The sequence below is a fragment of the Erinaceus europaeus genome, chromosome 12 (genome assembly GCF_950295315.1).
Source record: "Erinaceus europaeus chromosome 12, mEriEur2.1, whole genome shotgun sequence".
Lineage (NCBI taxonomy): Eukaryota > Metazoa > Chordata > Mammalia > Eulipotyphla > Erinaceidae > Erinaceus > Erinaceus europaeus.
In genome coordinates this window covers 98,544,454-98,568,614 of record NC_080173.1, presented here as the reverse complement: position 1 = coordinate 98,568,614, position 24,161 = coordinate 98,544,454, and the positions used below count along the sequence as shown (strand labels likewise).

Here is a 24,161-nt window from a genome sequence, read left to right as displayed (position 1 = left end):
TGCTTCACTTCAGACTGTGTCCAGAGACTTCAGGTGTGGAATGACAACCCTTCAGCTTCATTACTCGGGTGAGACTATTCCTTTCATAGTATTCTCTAATTCCATCTCAGGTGGTTCACTTTCTAACAAAGTCCCAAAACCTAGATATAGACCAGGTCCCCTGAGATAGAGCATATGTTCACACGTATCCATATACTAGGGCAAAATATATACCTGAAAGCAGAAGTACACAAGAGCCTGCAGGGAACATCCCCCAACTCTTCATCTGCACTATTCCAGCCTTCAGGTCCATGATTGTTCAACAACTTGTTTGGCTTTTTATGTTAACTCTCTTTTCAGCCACCAGTTTCCAGATGCTAGCATGATGCCGAACAGACTTCCCTGGACAGACAACCCCGCCAATGTGTCCTGGAGCTCCGCTTCCCCAGAGACCCACCCCACTAGGGAAAGAGAGAGGCAGACTGGGAGTATGGACCAACCTGTCAATGCCCATGTTCAGCGGGGAAGCAATTACAGAAGCCAGACCTTCCACCTTCTGCAACTCTCAATGGGTCCATGCTCCCAGAGGGATAGAGAATGGGAAAGCTATCAGGGGAGGGGATGGGATATAGAGACCTGGTGGTGGGAATTGTGTGGAGTTGTACCCCTCCTATCCTACGGTTTTGTTAATGTCTCCTTTTTAAAATAAATAAATAAATAAAATAAAAAATAAAAAAAAGAAAAGTGGCTTTTACTTACACATGGTCCATCATATAGTTTAGTTGTGTTAAGTCCTTCATATCTGAAAGAAATTATTATTTTTTATTTATGGTATATAATACATTATGATGACAATTTTTCTTCTGTTTTTCTTATTAGTGATTTATAAAATTACAAAGCAGCAAAATAGTAGGGGTACAATGCCACACCATTCCCATCATCAGAGTTCTGTCTCCATTTTCTCCATTGGAAACAGCAGTGGTTCTTCCCACGACTACATCTGAATTTCTTCAGAAAAGGTATGTCCTTGACCAGCAAGTACATGAACAGATGTTCATCATTGTTAACAATTAAGGAAATGCCATTAAAACCAGAATAAGATACCATTTCACACCCATAAGGATGTGGCATGAAAATGTTCATGATAAAGCTCGAAGAGGAAGGGGAAAAAGAAAAGAAAAAAGTGGAACCCTCATATTGCTGGCAAGAATGTAAAATGGTACAGCTTCTATGGAACACAGCTTGACAGCCCTTCACAGAGTTATAGCATCTGATTTAACTTCTCTCCCAGGCACATACCCCAAATTGGAAACTGATATTCCGGTAAACACTTGTTCGTGAATGCTTAATGGGGCTCTATTTACGACAAACATCAGTGGATACATGGTGAATCAGTTTGGGGCATGTACATATGATAGGCTACTAGTAATTTAAAAGATCTTATTACAGTATGGTGAACCTCAAAAACTTTATACTGAGTGAAAGGAAGCAGATACAAAGTGTCATGTATTACTTGATTTAGTTGACGTGGAATATTCAGAATAGTGAATCACTGGAAACAAAGCAGTGTTGGTCGCTAGGGTCTGTGGAAAGGACGTAAATGGGGAGAAATGCCTAATGGGTGCGGGACTATGCTGGGGGTAAGATAAATATTTTTGAACAAGATACAGGTTTCACAATATTGTAAATGTACTAAATTCCACTTATTTATTATTATTACTTTTATTGCCACCAGGGTTATCAGTAGGGCTCAGCGCCTGCATGATGAATCCACTGCTCCTAGTGGTATTTTTCCCCCATCTACTTATTTATTTATAACTTGATAAGACGGAAAGAAATTGAGAGAGGAGAGGGAGGTAGAGAGACAACTGCAGACCTGCTTCATCACTCTGAAGCTTCTCTGCAGATGGGGAAAAGGGGCTCGAACCCAGGTCCTTGCACATGGTAGTGTGTGCACTCCACCGGTGTGCCATTGCCCAGCCCCCATTTGTCCTTTTTAAGTGGATAATTTTGAGACTTTCTCCTCAATTAAGAAATACGCATTTAGTGAGAAGCTGTGACTGTGTGTCAGCAGCTGTGTGCTCTAAACCACTAGCCCCCCCCATAAAGAAATATGCATGTGAATGCACTCAGAGCAGTGAGACGTGTATAAGCCACCCTGCTCTCCTGTTCAGGAGAGAGGGTTTGGGCAGAGACATCAGCAGAAAGGAATCAGTGAGGATGTCTGGAAAATACATCCTTCAGAGGAGCAATTCATTACTCTGGGGACTGTTTAAAGGGACTTAGTTAACAAAATAAGGTTGGATTTCAGAACAGTAGAGACTGTAGTGTTTTTTTTTTTTTCCCTTTTATTGCCCTTGTTGTTTTATTATTGTTGTTATTGATGCCGTCGTTGTTGGATAGGATAGAGAGAAATGGAAAGAGAAGGGGAAGACGGAGAGGGGGAGACAAAGATAGACACCTGCAGACCTGCTTCACCGCCTGTGAAGCGACACCCCCCCCCCCCCCGCAGGTGGGAAGCTGGGGACTCGAACTGGGATCCTTTCGCTCCAGGATCTTTTCACTGGTCCCTGCGCTTTGCGCCACCTGGGCTTAACCCACTGCACTACCACCCGACCCCCTGAGATTGTAGTTTTTAAACTAAATTAAAATTTTGTATTCCTTTATTAGGGAATTAATGTCTTACAGTCAACAGTAAATACAATACTTTGTATATGCATAAGATTTCCCAGTTTTCCATATAACTATTATTATTTATTATTTTTTGTTTGTTTACCAGAGCACTGCTTGGCTCTGGCTTATCATGCAGAGGATTAAACCTGGGACTTTGGAGCCTCAGTCAGGAGACTCTCTTTGCATAACCATTATGCTATCTACCTTCTGCCTGAGATTGTAGAGCTTTAATATTCTCTCTTTCCATTTGCAGCCTCTCTAGATCTGTAGTCATATTTTTTTTTAAGTCCACAATCACAGTGCAAACTAGAGAATTGGGCATTCTGCTTGGGTACCACTCAAAGTTTCTAATAATATGGTGGATCTACAGACTAAGCCACATATCTGATGAAAAGCTGAAGAAGGATGTTCTAGGGAATAACTTCTAGTCAGGGGCCAATGAAGCATCTGCCAGGAAGAATCATCTAGCTTCTCCTCTTTTTCTTTTTCTTTTTCTTTTCACCAAACTTCTATACTTTGGCTTGAGGACGAGTCGTAAGGCCACGTGATCTGAGTGTCATGGCTACTTGCTATAGAGTTCACTTCACTTATTTTGTTTCTGCTTTTTGTTATTTTTAATGTATTTTTTATTTATTATTGAATAAAAACAGAAATAAAAAGGGAAAAGGGATAATGGGAAAGAGAGACACCTGCAGCATTGTTTCACCACTCTTTTTCTTTTTTAATTTTTTATATTTATTTAGTTTCCCTTTTGTTGCCCTTGTTCTTTATTGTTGTTGAAGTTATTATTGTTGTTATTGATGTCGTCGTTCTTAGATAGGACAGAGAGAAATGGAGAGAGGAGGGGAAGACAGAGGGGGAGAAAAAGACAGACACCTGCAGACCTGCTTCACCGCCTGTGAAGCGACTCCCCTGCAGGTGGGGAGTCAGGGAACCGGGATCCTTATGCCAGCCCTTTTGTTTCGTGCCACATGCACTTAACCTACTGCGCTACCGCCCAACTCCTGCTCCACCACTCTTGAAGCTTCCCCCTTGCAGGGACTTGATGCTGAGTCTTTGTGTGTTGTAACATGTGCATATTACTAAGTGTGCCACTGACAAGCCCCGTTTCTTCTTTTTGTAGAGCTGGGGCCTCAAGTGTGAGCTATTTTACTGCTCTAGACTACTGCTTCATTAAGTCATAAAGGCGAAGAGAGAGAGAGACAGAGAGGAGGAGGAGGAGAAACAGGAGGAGGAAGGGAATCAGAAGAAGGAGGAGGAGAAACAGAAGAAGGAGGAGGAGAAATAGTGGTAGAAGCAGGAGGAGGAGGAGGAGAGAGAGAGAGACAGAGAGGAGGAGGAGGAGAAACAGGAGGAGGAAGGGAATCAGAAGAAGGAGGAGGAGAAACAGAAGAAGGAGGAGGAGAAATAGTGGTAGAAGGAGGAGGAGGAGAGAGAGAGAGACAGAGACATTGAGAAACAGAGAGATACTAAGAGAGGCCTCAGCACTAGAGTTTTCTCAGGCAGCATAGTGGGGCTTGAATCTGGGCCATGTGCATGGCAAAGCAGACATACTCCCTGGTGACCCGTCTCTCTGGTCATCCACTGGGTCCTTGTCCTGACCACAATGATCATCCTGACACTAGTGAGGCTGTTTCTACATTGACTGAGTGCAGCCACTTTGAAAAGCACAGGAAGAGATGGAAGAAATGGAGGGCCTTTCTCTGGAACAAGGATGGAGAATATTTCTCTTCTACTAAGGGTAATTTGGACATTTATAACATCATTATCAGGCTATATAAAACTATCAACTTCAGAGTTGCACTTAACATTGCAATGAAAACATTCTTGGGGGCACAGTGGGTAAGGTGTTGGCCTCCCAAGCAGGAGGTCCAGAGTTTGATGCCCAGCATCACATGTGTCAGAGTGACACTATGGGTCTCTTGGTTCCTCCTCTCACTCACTAGCGAATAAATAAATATCTTAACAGATCGAAAGAAAAAAAATCAGAGTCATACAGCCAAACCAAGTGGTTTCGAGGGCTGATGTACAGCACATGGGCCCGGTGTTCCCTGCTCCGGAGGGAAGATCTGAACAGATTATGTAGGAGTGTTCTGAGGCTGTCATCCATAATCTGGTTGCCTTTGTCCTTCTGATAAGAGATATGAGGAGGTCTCGAAACTTTACATCAGGCTCAACCTGATGCTGTTGACTGGCTACGGAAGAAGGGCAAACGCTAGAAGAAGAAGAAGAGGGGAGTCAGGCGGTAGCACAGCGGGTTAAATGCAGGTGGCGCGAAGCACAAGGACTGGTGTAAGGATTCCGGTTCAAGCCCCCTGACTCTCTCCCCCTCTGTCTTCCCTTCCTCTCTCCATTTCTCTCTGTCCTATCCAACAACGACGACATCAATAGCAACAATAACTACAACAATAAAACAAAGGCAACAAAAAGGAATAAATACTAAAAAGAGAGAGAGAGAGAGAGAGAAAAAGAAAGACAGAAAGGAGAAAAAAAGACAGAAAGGAGAAAAAAAAAAAACAAGACTTACAGAATTTTGAAGCAGAGATGGCATTCACCACTGTAGGTAAGCTGGTCACTGCCACATATAGGTTCACTTGGCTTGATGTAGGAGAAAAACCAGCACTTGTTTATGTTCTCGATACACTTCACCTGAGTGCAAGACACAGACAGCTTCAGTTGTCTCTTCCAGGACCTCTGGCTATCATCACTGGTGTGTGTGGGGTAGGGGTGGCTAAGAATAAGGGACACTAGACCAGGTGTTTGGATATAAACTTCAGAAGCCTCAGTGTTTGATCCCTGGCATTTATGGCTAACAATATGATGTAACCGCATGGTGCGTTGTAATGTAACATATGATCTGTAGACTCCCCAGTCTGAGCTATGCACTTCTACAATATGATGTAACCGCATGGTGCGTTGTAATGTAACATATGATCTGTAGACTCCCCAGTCTGAGCTATGCACTTCTCTGCTTTTCTGTTTTTTGTTTTGTTCTGTATTTTCACCAGAGCACTGCACAGCTCTGACTTATGGTGGTGCTGGGAGGAGAACCTGAGACCTCTGGTCAACAGGTAGCTCTAACTGGTGTGATGACCAAGAACCTTCATGGGGGTACAATGAGTTGTGTATATATACACGTAGACACATTCACATACACATACCCTTGGAGCTGTGCTCCTAAAGTCTTATCATACAGTAAACCAAGGTTAAACAAATAAGAATAAAAGCTTAAAAATTCCTGCCATATCAACAGCAAAATATGATTGTTGGGTTATAGTGAAGAAGATGTCTTCAAAGCTTAGCATTTCCTTATAAATATGACTGAGTGACTTGTATGCAGTGCTTCATACAGCAGCGGGCGCAAACTCGCTATGAGCAGAATCCAGATGTAGAAGCAAAGGGATTGCCCCGTGGGAACTCGGTGTGAGGGAGGGAGGCGGGTTTATGTTGACCAAAAGTGCGTTCACTGCAACACAGGAAAGACCTGCATCTGGGCTGCAACTTCATGGACTGACTTCATGGACTGACTGCGTTGATGCATGAGAAGGAAGCTCAGGGACAATGAAATGTGTGGTGGGTGGCTCTGTCTTCATTGTGGCTTATCCCACCCCCCCATCCTTTCTGAACCTCACCTCCCAGAAGAACCAGGGTCCCCAGGGAAACCAGGTCTCTCCCCACTGACATTCATGAGAAGCCAGGAAGCACAGCTCACCTTGGTCTCCTCTAGGAGATCCCCGCTGGAGGCGGCAGGAAGAGGGAAATCTAGAAGATGGATACGAATTGAAATGTAGTGCTCTGCGCTCTGCTCGCAGGGAAAGAAGACAAGATGGGAGGGATCCTGGTCGGCACACAGGAAGCATCAGTGCTCGATGCTCGTAAGGAAAGTCTAGGGTGGAGTCGGGTGGTGGCACACCTGGATGAGCGAACAGGCGACAGTTCAAGTCCCCTGTCCCCCCACCTGCAGGGGGATGTTTCATAAGCAGTGAAGCAGGGCTACCAGTTTCTCTCTCTCTCTCCCTCTCTAGCTCCCCCTTCCCTCTCAATATACCTCTGTCTCTAGCCAAAAATTAATTAATTAAAAAAAAAGTGTGGGAGTTGGGCAGTAGCACAGTGAGCTAAGCGCACATGGTGGGAAGTGCAAGGACCAGTATAAGGATCCTGGTTCAAGCTCCCGGCTCCCCACCTGCAGGGGAGTCGCTTCACAGGCGGTGAAGCAGGTCTGCAGGTGTCTGTCTTTCTCTCCTCCTCTCTGTCTTCCCCTCCTCTCTCCATTTCTCTCTGTCCTATCTAACAACAACGACATCAATAACAACAATAATAACTACAACAAGGGCAACAAAAGGGAAAATAAATAAATATTAAAAAAAGAAATAAAAGTTTAAAATTCTGTGATGCAGCATGTTTCCTTCTAAAGAAGCAATAATAAAAAAATTTAAAAAGGGAAAACTTCTATCTACCCCACCTTGTAAGACGGAGATCTTAATAACAGCCTTTCTATTTCATAGGTGTAGTCCTTCTTAGTTGTTCCTCTTCTTCTTTTTAAATATTTGTTTATTCCCTTTTGTTGCCCTTATTGGATAGGACAGAGAGAAATATATTTTTATGTTTATTTATTCCCTTTTGTTGCCCTTATTATTTTATTGTTGTTGTCGTGGTTGGATAGGACAGAGAGAAATGGAGAGAGGAGGAGAAGACAGAGAGGGAGAGAAAGACAGACACCTGCAGACCTGCTTCACCACCTGTGAAGCGACTCCCCTGCAGGTGGGGAGCCGGGAGCTCAAACTGGGATCCTTACGCCGGTCCTTGCGCTTTGCACCATGTGCGTTTAACCTGCTGCGCTACCGCCCAACTCCAGTTAAAAATATTTTTTATATTTATTTATTTATTCCCTTTTTTTGCCCTTGTTGTTTTATTGTTTTTGGATAGGACAGAGAGAAATGGAGAGAGGAGGGGAAGACAGAATTCTGTGAGCACTTCTAGCAAATTGTCAAGCCCAAGGAGGGAGCCATGGGAACCCCTTATTCATAACCATTCAGAAGTAATGGTGACTGGGACTTAGGATGGACTCTGCAAGTAAGGAGGGCTTACTTACTTAGGAAAGGGCTGGGGGAGGAGAAGGGCTCCCTCTGGGACAAACTCAGGGCCTCATGCTTGAGAGGTACACATTTTACCCACTATGCTACTTCCCAGGCTACAGTAAGAGCACTCCTGTGGGACTGATACCTGTGAGGTCTGCTGGGCAGTTAGTTTCATATTTGGACAGCTAGCTGATGTCTACAGAGTACTGGGGAGTTGATCGGTGTGGAAAATCCATACATTTGCTGTCAAAATTGTTGTTAGTAGAAGGAAATAGTTTTCCTTTATTAAAGAGGGAAGGTGTTATCCCTCCCTCTCCCCTAAAATATGAGAGACATACATAATAGTCTGCAGTTTGTTACAGAGCCTGTTGTGATATGAGAGAGAGAGACCTGAAAAACACATTTTGAGTGAGAGAAAGTACACATGGAAAGTAGGAAGGTGACTGAGAGTTTCAGAGTTTAAGTGGAACCAAGACCATCATTCACACTAGACTCAGCCACCAACAAGAATACCACCTGCATCTACTCCTGCAGAGCCTAGTGAAGCTCTTTCTGGGCGTGAGCGATGCACATGTTTAGCCTTTGAAAGCAAGCACTTCTAAGATTTGACCGTCTTGAGTGGCAGACTAGGAGTGTAGAAAATTTCAGTGGTCTTGAATTTGGTAGCTTTGGACTCAAACTCCACATTTGATAGCAATGACACTTTGTGAACCTTTGCCCTCTGGGTTTCAGATTTTACACCTGTAGCAGTTAGGAGTAAATAAAATTGGTACCTCACATCTGCCTCTAATTTTCCCATGGCCGTGGGTATTATTATTAGAGTAGAATGATGGTACAGAGAGCAAGCACACGTTACTCACCAACAGCAAAGGCAGCCCAGACAGAGACGACCACAACAGACAGGATGTCCAAGAAGGCCGCCTTCATGGTGGCAGAGACCTGTGGAAACCCCATGTCAATACAAACTCTCAGTCAGGAAATGAAGTCCACATTCTACAAGTCTGCTTTTTCCCCAGCTCATTTGGAATAAATTAAGTCTGATGAAATTAAGTTACTGAATTCATTTTCCTAGAATAATTGGACATTAGAAAAGAGTCTCAAAATTGAATTTTAGAGGACGCCAGGAACAAAGAAGGGCTAGTGTGGAGTCTCTGTGCAGCAGCCAAAAGGATGTCTAAGAGCTGTTTATTGCTAAGGTGAGACGGGCTGTCAGAAATTCTGGGACAGGTATGAGTCAGCGCACTTGGAGGAATGAGAAGAGACTAAACTTCACCCAGACACTCCTGTATTCTTAATTTTCTATAATAGTAGCACTTTGTTGTCAATATTTAGTAATCCATTAAACTTTTGAAGTGAAAACCACCTGCGCACACACACATACATAAACAAACACACACGAAAACCATGGTTACTAAGAGTTTACCCGCATTCTTGAAAATATTATAGTGCAAAGACTGACATCTATCTGCATGTTCTTACAGATTTTTAGGCAAAAAGTTCTGCCCCAAATCTTCCTGGAGGGAAAACAAATAAAACAACAATATTACCTTTTTCCTTCCCAAACCTTGCGAATTAATGGCCCACTTTACCTGCTGTAATTCCCACGCGGCTGCTCAGCTGCTCTGAAAAACTGGCTGGACAGGAATTTTTTTTTTTTTTTTTTTTTTGCAGGGAAGCAAACGAAGGGGAAATTACATGCGAAACATGTCCTCTAAATCTAATCTATACATGTGACCTAGAGAAGTTATTTTTAATTTTCACTTTGTTGATAACTCCATGTAGAGAGAGGAGGAAGTTTCTCTTCAAGATCACAATGCCTTGCTGTGGAAGACTGAACTTCGAAGTTAGTAAGGCTACACACAGCTCACATTTATAGCTTTTATTTTTTCATTTATATCTTTCAAGTCCTCTTTTCTTTGTTTTTTTCCCCACAACCCATTTTTAAACTCGTGATCATAAGATTATAAATTACAGGGTGTAGTCACGCACTGCAAGCGCCACCCAAGTCCTGTGCCCCTCACACACCTTCCCAGCAATCACCACTGGAGTTCTCACGAAGGCTTAGAGACTGTTTACGTCTGGGTATTTGTAGTTTGCTTATTTTTACAAATTAGTGTGTTTCAGTTCTCTAGAATCCACATATGAGTGATACCATGTGGTAGTTATATTTACCTCTTATTTCACAAAGCAATAAAGCCAAGTCCACATTTTGAATACCTAAATCTCTTCTGTTCTTACTTCACTTCTCTGAGGGTAGCTGTATTGTCTAGTACCACTCTGAAATCTATTCCTGCCAAGCCTGGACTTGTCTTTTTAGCAATGTGATTCTCAATGTTTGAATTCCTGCATTTTCATTTGCTTTACCATTATATCTAGGGTGGCTTCAAACACTGAGGCAACACTGCAAATCACCATATCAGTATATGGAGTTAATTATGTCATCACTAGTCAAAACTGCAGATTCACTTTATTTAAACATTCACCATAGAATGTTTCTACACTGATTTTATTTATTTATTTATTTATTTATTTATTTATTTATTTATTTATTTATAGGAAAGAGAGAAAGAACCAGACATCACTCTGGTAAACGTGCTGCCAGGGATTGAACTCAGGACCTCATGCTTGAGAGTCCAATGCTTTATCCACTGCACTACCTCCCAGACCACTACACTGATTTTTTTTTTTTACACTGATTCTTAAAGTAGACAGTTATGTTACATGGAAACTGCCAAGTTCAGTCTTAAATTTAATGGAAATTCTGGGATGGAGCAAACTTTCCCTTAAGTGGTAGTCCTTTCGAGCACTACTAATGTAAGCCCCTGAAAAAGACCAACTTCCTCTAAAAGGAAAGTCCAGAGGTTACTTGTGACATAAATTCCTTAGATTCCAGTTCTGAATGAGCAGTCTTAACTGAGTCATGTGCATTGTTATAGAGGTCAGTTCTACTCTTTCTCTGATCAAGCACCATGTTTCTCCTGATAATCCTAAATTTTTTACTTGCAAATCCTCTAAATTTTGTGCACATTTAAATAATGACATATCCAATCTCTCATAAATTCAAGTAGTTACCAATTACTGTATTATTAGAGTATTTTTAATGATTTAATATTGGAACATTTTTAATGATTTAATATTGGGAACAATTCCACACGGTCCTCACCATCAGAATATGTCCCCATTCCCTCCTTTGAAGACTGCAGTGATTGTCCCAAGGTTACAGATACGGGTCGATCATTATTTCTGTAACAACCTATCATTCTGTCTGTCTGTCTATGTATCTATATTTTTGCCCATTTTTTATGGTCCTTTCCTCTCTTCCTAAGTCACACCTACACCTATCACTACTTCCAAATGGCTTTCTTTTCCTCTTCTTTCTCTGGGTCCTTATGGAATTGAAGTTCAGAGTCCTCTAGTCATCTTCCCCTAACATTTACCCCTCTGGGAGTATGAACCAAAATTCTTTTTGGGGTGCAGAATGTGGGTGTTCTGGCTTCTATAATTGCTTCTCTGCTGGACATGGGTGTTGGCAGGTGGATTCACACCCCAGCCTATTTCTTTTATTTTTTTTTTAATTTTAAAAAATATTTTTTAAATTTATTAATGAGAAAGACAGAAGGAGAGAGAAAGAACCAGATATTATGCTGGTACATGTGCTGCCAGGGATTGAACTCTGGACCTCAGGCTTAAGAGTCCTGTTCTTTATCCACTGTGCCAACTCCTGGACCACCCCCCAGCCTGCTCCTATCTTTCCCTAGTGGGGTAGAGCTCTGGATAGGTGAGGTTCCAGGACACATTGGTGCAGTCATCTGCCCAGGGAAGTCAGGATGGAATCATAGTAGTATCTGCTACTTGGTATATAAAGGCAGTAAGATAGAAATCAGGACAAAAATCTTTAATAAATAGGAACCAGAAAGTAGGAACAGAGCAGGCGAGGATGGGATTTTAGGGTGGAAAGAAGCTAGGAAGTTTATTTTAGGTATGTAGCTATGTTCCTAGGGGCCCATGACTTTAGTTTTTTTTTTTTTTTCTTCTTACCAGAGCACTGCTCAGCTCTGGCTTATAGTGGTGCAGGAATTGAACCTGGGACTTTGGAACCTCAGGCATAAAAGTCTCTTTGCATAACAATTATGCTTTCTATCCTGCCCCCACTTTAGTAATTTTTGCTTGAGCTTGATAGTTAACATGGTGGTGGACTAAGAATACTGTCTGGAAAGATGGTGTCAGACTTGACAACAAAACTAGAAAGCTGGATTAGGACAGAGAGTAGCTCCCAAACTTGTAGAGAACAGTGAACTGTTGGCCACACCAATCTGACCCAGGGCCCATGTATATTTCTATTTAGCACAGGAGCCTGGATAACCACCGAGTTGCTGTCAATCTGAGTTTGCAGTCCACGGTCACATATGGGAACATTCTGGGTATTAAATAATTTTAACAACTCATACCTAAAATAAAAAAAGCTTCTTTAAGAAACTGTATCCATTGGAGAATCACCAAAGTAGCTCACTGGGCGAGTTCACTGTTAGGCCATATGCAGGGTCCAGGTTTGAACTTGACCCCCACGTCACCTGTGCCTTCTTGCATGGTGACTTGTGTGCTCTGCCAGGTGCACCGCAGTCCTGCCCCACTATTAACATTGTTTATATATTACCACTTATCTGCTTATACATTTTCACTGGGAGGTTAATGACAGTAAAGGACCCAAATTGGAGCTATTAACATTTTAAACAAACAGTTACCTCTTCAGTTAAAAATGGAGCCAGGCGGTGGTGCACCTGGTTGAGCACACTCGCTACCATGCACAAGGACCCAAGTTCAAGCCCCAGTCCACCAGCAGGAGGGAGGTCTCCCCAACAGTGATGCAGTACTGCAGGGATCCTTCTGTTTCTTTCTCCCTCTCTATTCTCCCTTTCCTCTTAATTTCTGTCTGTCCTTTCAAAAATAAAAAAGAGGAGGCTGGGCAGTAGTGCACTGGGATGGGCGCACACAGTGCAAAGCTCAAGGACCAGCACAAGGATCCGGGTTTGAGTCCCTGGCTCCCCACCTGCAGGGGGGTGGCTTCACAAATGGTGAAGCAGGTCTGCAGGTATCTGTCTTTCTCTCCCCTCTCTGTCTTCCCCTCTCTCTCAATTTATCTCTGTCCTATCCAACAACAACAGCAATGGCAACAACAGCAATGATGACAACAACAATGGGAAAAATGGTCTCAGGCAGGGGTAGACAGCATAATGGTTATGCAAACATACTCTCATGCCTGAGGCTCCAAAGTCCCAGGTTCAATCCCCGCACCACCATAAACCAGAGCTGAACAGTGCTCTGGCTAAAAAAAAAAAAAAAAAAAAAAAAAAAAGGGAAATGGTCTCCAGGAGCAGTGGGATCTTAGTGCAGGCACCGAGCCCAGTGATAACCCTTGAGGCAAAAAATAAAAATAAAAGATAAGAAAATATGAGGTCTTTTAATCTTACCTGTCTTTATTATTACTCTTCGCCCACCCTGTCCAACGCTTGACGTCTCGTCACCCAATCTGGTCCCCTACGCCTACACTGAACTTCTCTGTTCCAGTCTCTTGGAAACAGAGCTGGCAGTCAGCTGAGGTAAAGAACAAACACCTCATCACAGACCCCTGCAAGCGTCAACCCGGCTTTGACCTAGCACGTTATGATCGGGCCCTCCTCAATCGGTATCGAACAGGCCATGGCCGGTGCACCGCTATGTTCCATCGCTGGGGAGCCAGAGACGACCCGAACTGCCCCTGCGGCTCCAGACAGACTAGGACCCACATAGTCAACGACTGCCACCTCTCCAGATTCAAAGGAGGTCTCGAAACTTGACATCAGGCTCAACCTGACGCTGTTGACTGGCTACGGAAGAAGGGCAAACGCTAGAAGAAGAATTATTACTCTATGCTCTTTTTTATATAGATCCAAGTTTCCAGCCTGGCGCAGGCACCACCATGGGAGCTGCTTGACGCGGTACCAGTATCGCAGGAAGTTCAGCACAGCTGGACTCTCCAGGCCAAACTGAAGCCATCTTACCTTTTGCCAGGTATAGGGCTTGGGATTGATTAAGCTCTGTGTGGTGTTAATAATCTTTACCTATGGCCAGGCTCAGAGCCTGACCAATGACAAAAATAATGACAAAACCTGCACTGCCCCCTGTGAGACTGATCACAAAGGAACATGCAGTATCAGTCATGCAGAAGTTTTCAGGAGACTCCAAGAGGAAGAAATGTTTTCCCCCTTTATCTACACCACTTCCTCTAGTGTTCCCCCTAAAATCTAGGGAATGATTGGTGCTTCCCACAGTGGAGGGGCCACCTTACTTAGCATAACTAAATGGAAAGTTATGGTACCTGCCTAGATACAACAGGCCTTTTAATCTACCACCCACCACTATGCTCACACTTCCTTCCGCAGGAAAAGTACACAAGAACCTAGGGTGCACAGTGAGCACACACAGAAGATGGATTCCAGCTAGAGAGCTGAACTTCATGGAGAGGCTGGCCAGGTCAGCACCACCTTGGTGCCTTCTCAGTGAGAAATAAAACAAAACTCCTTCATCAAACAATGGAGCAGATTTTATGAAAAACGGGCTGTTCAATTTGTTTAAGGCAAAAAAATATAATAGAAACATAACAAGCTTGAACTTTCTATGAGCCACGGCTTCTGCTGCATAGGGACAGAAAGATGGCACAGACATACAGGTAGAATATTCATCTTAATCAACAGGACGTCTGCCTAGCACACAGGTACAGGAATAACAAAAAAGACATAGAAACTGTGATGTGATCTCTAGGGAGGAAAAAAATGCCCCTGGAAATGTTCCACGAAGCAGGAAATATGCCCTACCTGTGCTGTTCTTACTTGGTGACTTTTGTTTTAATGATCTGAGCCTTATGAGACTATAAAATCAAGTTTGTTTGTTGTTTTTTTTTTTGCCTCCAGGGTTATTGCTGGAGCTCCGTGCCTGTACCATGTATCCACTGCTCCTAGAGGCCATTTTTTCCCCTTTTGTTGCCCTTGTTGTTTTAGACTTGCTGTAGTTATTATTATTGTTGTTGATGCCATTGTTGGATAGGACAGAGAGAAATGGAGAGAAGAGGGGAGACAGAGGGGGGAGAGAAAGACAGACACCTGCAGACCTGCTTCACCATCAGTGAAGCGACTCCCCTGCAGGTGAGGAGCCAGGGGCTCGAACTGGGATCCTTAGGCCAGGTCCTTGTGCTTTGTACCGTGTGCGCTTAACCCATGGTGCTACCACCCAACTTCCTATTTTCTTCCTTTCTAAAGAACCTCTTTAACTTTTCTTGCAGGATAATTCTACTGGAAAATTTTCTCTCCATTTTTGTCTATCTGAAGAAGTCTTGATTTCTTTTTTACTTATGAAAGCTGATCGTACAGGATGCGAATTATAAAATGGTGGTGCTTTTTTATTTTTCCGGTCAACAGTTTAAATTTTTCACTCCATATAAATACTGCTTGTGTAGTTTATGAGAAATTAGATATAATTTTTTCTTTGTTTCTCTGTAGGTAAATGTTTTCTTAAAATACGTATTTATTTATTTTATTTGTAATGAGATAGAGATAAGATGGCAAGACCAGAGCACTGCTCAGCTCTGGCTTGTGGTGGTACTGGGAATTGAACCTGGGAGCTCAGAGCCTCAGGCATGAAAGTCTTTTGCAGAACCATTATGCTATATCCTCAGCCCCCAATAGGTAAGTTTTGTGTTCTGACTTCTCAGAATATATTTATATTTGGAGGCCATGTGGTGGCAGACCTGGGTGAGCGCATACATTACAGTGCTCCAGGACTCGGGTTCAAGCCCCTGGTCTGGGGGAAAGCTTCAGGAATGAAGGTTTCTCTCTGTCTCTTTCCTTTTCTGTCTCCTCCCCTCTTACTTTCTGTTTCTATCAAATAATAAATAAATAAATATGATTAAAAGAAGAATATATCGGGACCTGGGTGGTAGTGCACCGGGTTAAGCACACATAGTGCAAAGCACAAGGACTGGTGTAAGGATCCTGGTTCAAGACCCCGGCTCCCCACCTGCAGGAGGTTACCTCACAAGCAGTGAAGCAGGTCTGCAGGTGTCTATCTTTCGTTACCTCTCTCTGTCTTCCCCTCCTCTCAATTTCTCTCTGTCCTATCCAACAACAACAACAATAACAACAAGGGCAACAAAAAACGGCCTCCAGGAACAGTGGATGCATAGTGCATGCACTGAGCCCCAGCGGTAACACTGGAGGCAAAAAAAAAAAAAAAAAAAAAGGGAGTCAGGAGGCCTTAGCAAGGACCCGTGTGAGAATCCCGGTTGGAGCCCCGGCTCCCCACCTATAGGGCAGTCAGAAGCAGGTCTGCAGGTGTCTGTCTTTCTCTCCCCCTCTCTGTCTTCCCCTCCTCTCTTCATTTCTCTCTGTCCTACCCAACAATGACGACATCAATAACAGCAACAATAATAACTACAACAATAAGGGCAACAAAAGAGAAATAAATAAATATTAAAAATTTTTAAAAAGAATATATTTATATTTGATTTTCTGTAGCTTGAAATTATAAACTGTATACAGGTTATTGGGTTTTGTTGTTGTTATTGTTGTTTGTGGAGTAAGGGAAACCAGCATTTGTGTGGTTACATGTGACATTAACTTAAAGGAAATTTTCAGTCATTATTGTTTCAGATATTTCTGTTTCTCTTTCTTCTCCTCCTGGTATTCCTATTATACACATAATAGACCTTTTGTAACTTTTACACAGCTATTGGATATTCTTTCTTACTTTTAAAATTTTAGTTTGCTTTTAGATTAAGATAATCTCAAAGTTAGAGATTCTTTCCTCAACCATACCTAATCTACTAAAACATTCCCTCCCTCTGTCTGTCTGTCTCTCTCCCTCTCCCTCTCACTCTCTCTCTGCCTACAGGGTTATCACTGGGGCTCCTCTTTTGCCCTACGAAGCCACTGCTCCTGGCGATCATTCTTTCATTTGTTTAATTTTTGTTTTGTTTTGTTTTCCCAGATAAGACAGAGAAATTGAGAGGGGAGGGGGAGGTAGAAATGGAGAGAGACATCTGCAGACCTGCTTCGCTGCTTGTGAAGTGTCCCCTCTGCAGGTGGGGAGCAGGGGCTTGAACCCCCGTCTGAAGCTCCCCCCCCTTCTTGCTCAGGCCCATTTGCACAGCACTGTGTGTGCTTAACCAGGTGCACCACCACCTGGCCCACAGATCTTCTTTTTTCTAATAAATATTTTTATGTTTTTTAATTTTTATTTTATTTCAGAGAGAAATACAGGGGAGGGGGGAAGATTGAGCCGGGAAAGAAAATAAGACCAGTGTGGTCCAGGAGGTGATGCAGTGGATAACGCATTGGATTCTCAAGCATGAGGTCCTGAGTTTGATCCCTGGCAGCACATGTACCAGAGTGATGTCTGGTCTTTCTCTCTCTCGTCCTATCTAAGAAAAAATAAGACCAGAGCACTGCCCAGCTCTGGCTGATGGTGGTGCTGGGAATTGAACCTGGGACCTGGGAGCCTCAGGCAGGAAAGTCTTTTTGTACAACCATTATGCTGTCTTCCCAGCCTCTATTAAGGTATTAATTATGTTTTGATGTTTTTGTTTGATCTCTAGTCATTTATTCACTTTTTAAAAAAAGATTGTATTTATTTATGAGAAATATAAGAGGAGAGAGAAAGAGGCAGACATCACTCTGGCTCATGTGCTGTTGGGGATTGAATTCGGGACCTCATGCTTGAGAGTCCAAAGCTTTACCACTGCGCCACCTCCCGGACCACCATTTATTCACATTTAAAAAAAAATTTTATTATTTATCTTCCCTTTTGTTGCTCTTTATTATTATTTTTAAAGAATGTATTTATTTATTCATGAAAAAGATAGGAGGAGAGAAAGAACCAGACATCATCTGGTACATGCGCTGCCGGGGATCGAACTCAGGACCTCATGCTTAATAATCCAGTGCTTTATCCACTGCACCACCTCCTGGACCACTCTCTTTTATTATTGTTGTTGTTGTTGATGTCATCATTGTTGGATAGGACAGAGAGAAATGGAGAGAGGAGGGGAACACAGAGAGAGGGAGAGAAAGACAGATACCTGCAGACCTGCTTCACCGCCTGGGAAGTGACTCCCCTGCAGGTGGGGAGCTGGGGGCTCGAACCAGGATCCTTACGCCGGTCCTTGTGCTTTGTGCCACCTGTGCTTAACCTGCTGCACTACTGCCCAATCCCCTGTTTTTTCACTTTTCCCCCCTTGGAATTCCCATCTCTTTCCTTACCGTGCCCATGTGTTTTGGCTGGCTTCTGTGACCATTAGTGTTGTTAGCATGTCCATCTTAGTTATTTTAAGCTACTAGTCTGATAACTCCAACAGCCTGACATAACCCGTTGTGGTTCTGATGCCTCCCCCCCCCCCACACTTCTCTTTCAAAATATGTATTTAATTATTTATTTATGATAAATATAGGAGGAGAGAGAAAGAACCAGACATTAGTCTGGTACATGTGCTGCTGGGATTGAACTCAGGACTTTATTTACTTACTTAATTTTTAACCAGAGCACTGATGATTCAGCTCTGGCTTATGGTGATTCAGAGGACTGAACCAGGGACTTCAGAGCCTCGGGCATGAAAGCCTCTTTGCATAACCATTATTCTATCTGCCCTCACCTGTGAACTCAAGACCTCATGCTTGAGAATCTAGTGCTTTATCCACTGCACCACCTCCCGGACCACCTTCCTCTGTCCCCTTAATATGCTTTTAAAATTATTTCTTAATGGCTGTAAATGATGTTCTGGGTAAAAATAATAGTTTTAAATGGGTATTAAAATTTCAATTGTTTTGGGGCGGTGGAGGAAAAAAAACATTTCAATTGGTTTTTTAATTTACATTTCAAATTGTTCATTATTGGTGTAGAGAACTGATTTTTGTTCATTGATCTTATGTCCAAAACCTTAATTTAAATTTCTCTCCTAGGAGTCGAGTGGTAGCACAGCGGGTTAAGCACATGTAGCACAAAGCGCAAGCACCGGCGTAAGGATCCCGGTTCAAGCCCCGGCTCCCCACCTGCAGAGGGGAGTCGCTTCGCAAGCGGTGAAGCAGGTCTGCAGGTGTCTGTCTTTCTCCCTGTCTTCCCCTCCCCTCTCTCCATTCCTCTCTGTCCTATCCAACAATGACAGCATCAATAACAACTACAACAATAAACAACAAGGGCAACAAAAGGGAATAAATAAATAAATAAAAATAAAAAATAAAATAAATTTCTCTCCTTCACAACTCTTAGATCAATTTCTAATGTTAAACAACCAATTTACAGTCATTTGTTATTGCAGCCCTGAGGAACTGACACAAGAACCATCTTGAATAATCCAGGATACTGCGTCTCTCTCAAGATCCTTAATCACATCTACAAAGTTTCTTTTCCCAAATAGCTTCTAGAGACTCTGAGCAGAGGATGTAGCTACCTTTTGTGTTTGTTTGTGTTCGGAGGTGACACGCTGTCATCAGTAACACTTTATTGGGACCGGGTACATCACGTCAGTTGGAGATCTTTGGCAGGAGGATGGCACTTTTCAGCCTACGAAAACTTTTCCATTTTCATTCAGTCTAGTGTAATTCAATATAGGAAACATATCTGCGGAGCCCAGAGATATTTGGAAAACCAAATAACAAAGGTTAAAGAAAAAGGTGGGTTTTTTTTTGTTGTTTATTTGTTTGTTTGTTTTTACTATGGGTTGAAAATAAAAGGCATGGAAAAAAAAAAAAGAACAAATGCACACCCAAGAATCAGAATATTCTGGTAGCCCTGGTCTCTGTAGAGAAACTGGAGGTCTAGCGCGAGTTGTGGAGGAGGACACACCACAGCACGGACGTAACCCCAGTATCAGCACTCAAAGGTGGTGAGCCAGGCAGCTGAACCTGGGCGCCAGTATGCAGGTGTCCTGCCATGGGAGCTGTCACGCCTGCCCCGTGTGACGATATCTTAATACCTTTAGAGCTACAGAAAACAACATGGTCATTTTTTATATATACGCTGTGAGAAGGGTGTTCACAAAAAGCCAAAAGTGGCAATAGCTCTGGTGTTACTAGCAAGTGTTCAGTTTGTTGTTTACTATGTCCAACAAGACTTTGTTATTAATAGTGACTGATCCTTCCTCAGGTCCAAGAATATGTGACTGAAGAAGACACAGATAATGCCTGTACATAAGAACCCAAAGCAGTCTTGAGTCGCTTTTTCTTTCTTCTTGTCTAAATCCAGGCTCATTCAGTCAGAGCTCAGAGGAAGGTAGAATACCAACGCATATTAAACATAACCCAGATGATATTCATTTTGATGATCTTACCTGACATAAATATTTTACGATGTATTAAACTTTTTATTTTGCAGATGAGAATTATAAGATCAAATACTTTTATCAGAGAAAAGAGATAAGTAAATTCAGATAGCACTTTTTGACAGAAAGCAAAGAAAGACGATATTGTGTCCTTTGGGACATAATGGATGGAACTGGAGGTGATTATGCTCAGTGAAATAAGTAAAGAGATGAAAGAGGGGGCCAGGCAGTGGCTCACCCAGTTGAGTGCACACGTTACCATACGCAAGGACCAGAGTTGGAGGCCCACCTGCAGGGGGAATCCTTCATGAGCAGTGAAGCAGGTCTGCAGGCCTCCCTCCCTTCTTTCGCCTCGATTTATCTCTATCCTACTAAGAAAAATAGAAAGAAGGGCTGGAATGGCCTTGGAGAGTGTAGATTCATAGTGCCAGCAAAGAGGCCCAGCAATAACCCGGGAGAACTGATACACATGAACTTGCCAAAAAACAAACTATTTCTTTTTTAAAAAACTTTTTATTGGATAGAGATAGCCAGAAATCCGGGGGAGGGGGGATAGAGAGAAAGAAGAACAGAGAGACCCCTGCAGCCCTGCTTCACCACTCACGAAGCTTTCCCCCTGCAGGTGGGGACCAGGGACTCGAAACTGGGTCCTTGTGCACTGTGACATGTGCGCTCAACCAGGTGTGCCACCACCTGGCCCCCGAGAAGCAGACTATTTCTAAGACTTTGCGATAACTATGGTAGTTGCCTTTGGGAGGTGGGAGGGTGAGGACACAGAACTTTGGTGATAGGTCAGTTACAGAATGAGACCTATAATCTTAGTCTTGTAGTTCATTGCTAACCACAAAAACAAACAGATTGAGTAGTGTCTAAAGCTGATTGCTTCTTTACAATGACCAGAAGACAACTCTGTCTGCACACTGGGGACCCCAGTTAGTATCTCTTCTTCAGAATTTCCTCTTACCTGCAACATCAGAAGAGTCTTGACTTGACTGCTTCCAGGATAGCAGCTCAGCACGGACAGTCTGTGTGTGGGCAGCAGAAAAACTTGGGTTATAACTTGAGGAATCTCTGACCTACTCTCCTTCTAGAGCTGTGTTTATCATGCCATCTTGTTATTTTTTTAAACATTTTTTACAATATTTATTTATTCCTTTTTGTTGCCCTTGTTGTTATTTATTGTTGTAGTTATTGTTGTTATTGATGTCGTTGTTGTTGGATAGGACAGAGAGAAATGGAGAGAGGAGAAGACAGAGAGGGGGAGAGAAAGACAGACACCTGCAGACCTGCTTCACTGCTTGTGAAGCGACTGCCCTGTAGGTGGGGAGCCCGGGGCTCGAACAGGGATTCTTACGCTGGTCCTTGCGGTTTGAACCACGTGCCCTACCGCCCAATTCCATTTTTTTTTTTTTGCCTCCAGTGTCAAGTGACCCCCTGTAGGTGGAGAGCTGGAGGCTCAAACCCGGGTCCTTATGGCTGGTCCTTGCTCTTTGCACCACGTGCACTTAACCCGCTGTGCTACTGCCCGACTCCATATCATGCCATCTTGTAATAGGAATCAGAGTGGCTGCAAGGAGACATTATGCCAACTCCTTTAAAAAGACTTGTCAGGGTATTAATTATTTTAAGAAGTTAGTCGTGATTAATGAAAATGCAAGGGAGACTGTCAAAACTAACTAGAAGTGAAACTGGCCAGGGATTTCCAGACTGATGGGAAGCAGATACCCTCCGACACTGTAAGTCAGCGGAGGGAATCTAATTCCACTTACTGGAGAGAATGATGCTTTGTTGGAGAGATAAATTACTCTGGATGAGTAATTCTGTACACTTCTTCACAAACCTTAGATACTCAAGCATTTATGGCATAAACAATGAAATAGAAACACGGGAGAAAAATAAAAAGGTCTGTAGAGGAGCTGCCAACGAGATAGAAAGAAATATTACCGGGAGCTGGGCGATGGCACAGCGGGTTAAACGCACATGGCAGAGCGCACAGACCGGCATCAGGATCTCCGGCTCCCCACCTGCAGGGGGTTCGCTTCATAGGTGGTGAAGCAGGTCTGCAAGTGTCTATCTTTCTCTCCCTGTATCCAACAACAATGACAGCAATAACAATAATAATGACGACGATGATAAACAACAAGGGCAACAAAGGGAAAAAATTAAAAAATTTAAAATAAAAGAAGTAAATATTATCACTACGACACCTGCAGACCTGCTTCACCGCCTGTGAAGCGACCCCCCCTGCAGGTGGGGAGCCAGGGCGCTGCGCTACCGCCCAACCCCCCCCCCCATGTCTTTTTTAACATGGAGGAAATGTCTATTTCCAGAACTATTGACAGGAACATAAATATAACCACATAGAAGTAGTTCCTGGGAGCCAGGCTGTAGCGCAGCGGGTTAAGCGCAGGTGGCGCTAAGCCCAAGGACCAGAGTAAGGGTCCCAGTTCGAGCCCCCGGCTCCCCACCTGCAGGGGAGTCACTTCACAGGCGGTGAAGCAGGTCTGCAGGCGTCTGTCTTTCTCTCCCCCTCTCTGTCTTCCCCTCCTCTCTCCATTTCTCTCTGTCCTGTCCAACAACGACGACATCAATAATAACTACAACAATAAAGCAACAAAGACAACAAAAGGGAATAAATAAATAAATTTTTTTTTAAATTTTTTTAAAGTAGTTCCTGACGGGGCCAGGTGGTGGCGCACCTGGTTAAGCTCAAACATTACACTGCTAGATTGCAGGTTCAAGCTCCTGGTCCCCACCTACAGGGGGAAAGCTTCACAAGCAGTGGAACAGAGTTTCAGGTGCCTCTCTGTCTCTATCCAGTAATAAATAAATAAAAACATTTTTTTAAAGATTAGTTCCTGGATAAAGTGTGAAGGAAGTTTGAGGAATATTATTGGCTGCCTCAGCCTCAGTGACATACAGTCCTGAATCATGTGGGAATAGAGTGGAGATTGTAATGCAGGCAACATTAATAAATACTTTAGAAATGAAAAAAGGAAGTGTTTTATCATTTGAAAAAAGGAATTGTTTTAGCATTAGTAAATACTTTTAGAAATGAAAAAAGGAAGTGTTTTAGCATTTGGGATACATTTGTTAGATCAGATCAGAGGACTTTTTCCCTTTTTTTTAAGATTTTTTTTTTAATTCTCTTTTTGTTGCCCTTGTTGTTTTATTGTTGTAGTTATTATTGTTGTTGTATAGGATAGAGAGAAATGGAGAGAGGAGGGGAAGACAGAGAAGGGGAGAGAAAGATAGACACCTGCAGAGCTGCTTCACCTTGTGAAGCGACTCCCCTGCAGGTGGGGAGCCGGGGACTCGAACCAGGATCCTTCCGCTGGTACTTGCGCTTTGCACCATGTGCACTTAACCCACTGTGCTACCGCCCGACTCCCGGACTTTTTCCTTTTAAAAGAAGCCTGCTCAGTTCTGATGAATGGTGATATTGGGACTAAGGGTGAGCCTGGGACCCTGGAGCCTCAGGCATGAAAGTTATTTATTCTCTGATTGCTTGTGTTCATTTTTTTTTTATTTCACCACTCCCATCACCAAAGGTCTGTGTCCCCATCCTCACATCCATAGATAACCACTAGAGTTCTCCCAGTCTTGCAAATTGGTTGACATTTTTTTTTTACATTTGTGTGCTCAACTGTTTATGTTCGCATATGCGTGACACCATTCTGTAGTTGGCGGTCCCCTCAGTGCTTCACTGAGCACCATCTTCTCCAATTCCATCACTTTATCCCCGAGGACACAATGTCACCTTTGTTGCTGCGTGATACTCTGTTGAGTATATGTCCCATAACTTTTCTATCCAGTCATCTGTCAAAGGGCATTTTGGCTATTTCCAAGTTTCTGCTCTTGTGAATGAAGCTGCAATGAACAAGGAGGTGTGTGTATCCCTCCAAATCCATGTTACTACATCTTCTGGGGATATGCTTAGCAGTGGGGCTGCAGGGCCATAAGGCATTTCCATTTGTATCTGTCTAAGGATCCCCCAGACAGTTCTCCAGAGTGGGTGCACCATTCGCACTCCCACCAGCAATGTGGTAGAGCTCCTCTCCCTCCACCTCCTCTCCAGCACTCGCCTT

At 43.2% G+C, this 24,161-nt stretch overlaps 1 protein-coding gene across 1 annotated transcript; it reads right to left on the bottom strand.

Moving 5' to 3' along the window:
* Positions 1–711: 711 nt before the first annotated feature.
* On the bottom strand, positions 712–9,329 carry SPINK8 (serine peptidase inhibitor Kazal type 8 (putative); the record flags this gene model as incomplete). The annotated part of the gene is made up of 5 exons (XM_060202472.1): positions 9,278–9,329; positions 8,591–8,669; positions 6,365–6,414; positions 5,180–5,301; positions 712–781 (listed from the first exon to the last, which is right to left on the bottom strand). Coding segments are annotated over exons 2-5 (309 nt in total), but the record flags the coding sequence as incomplete, so codon positions are not given.
* Positions 9,330–24,161: the final 14,832 nt, after the last annotated feature.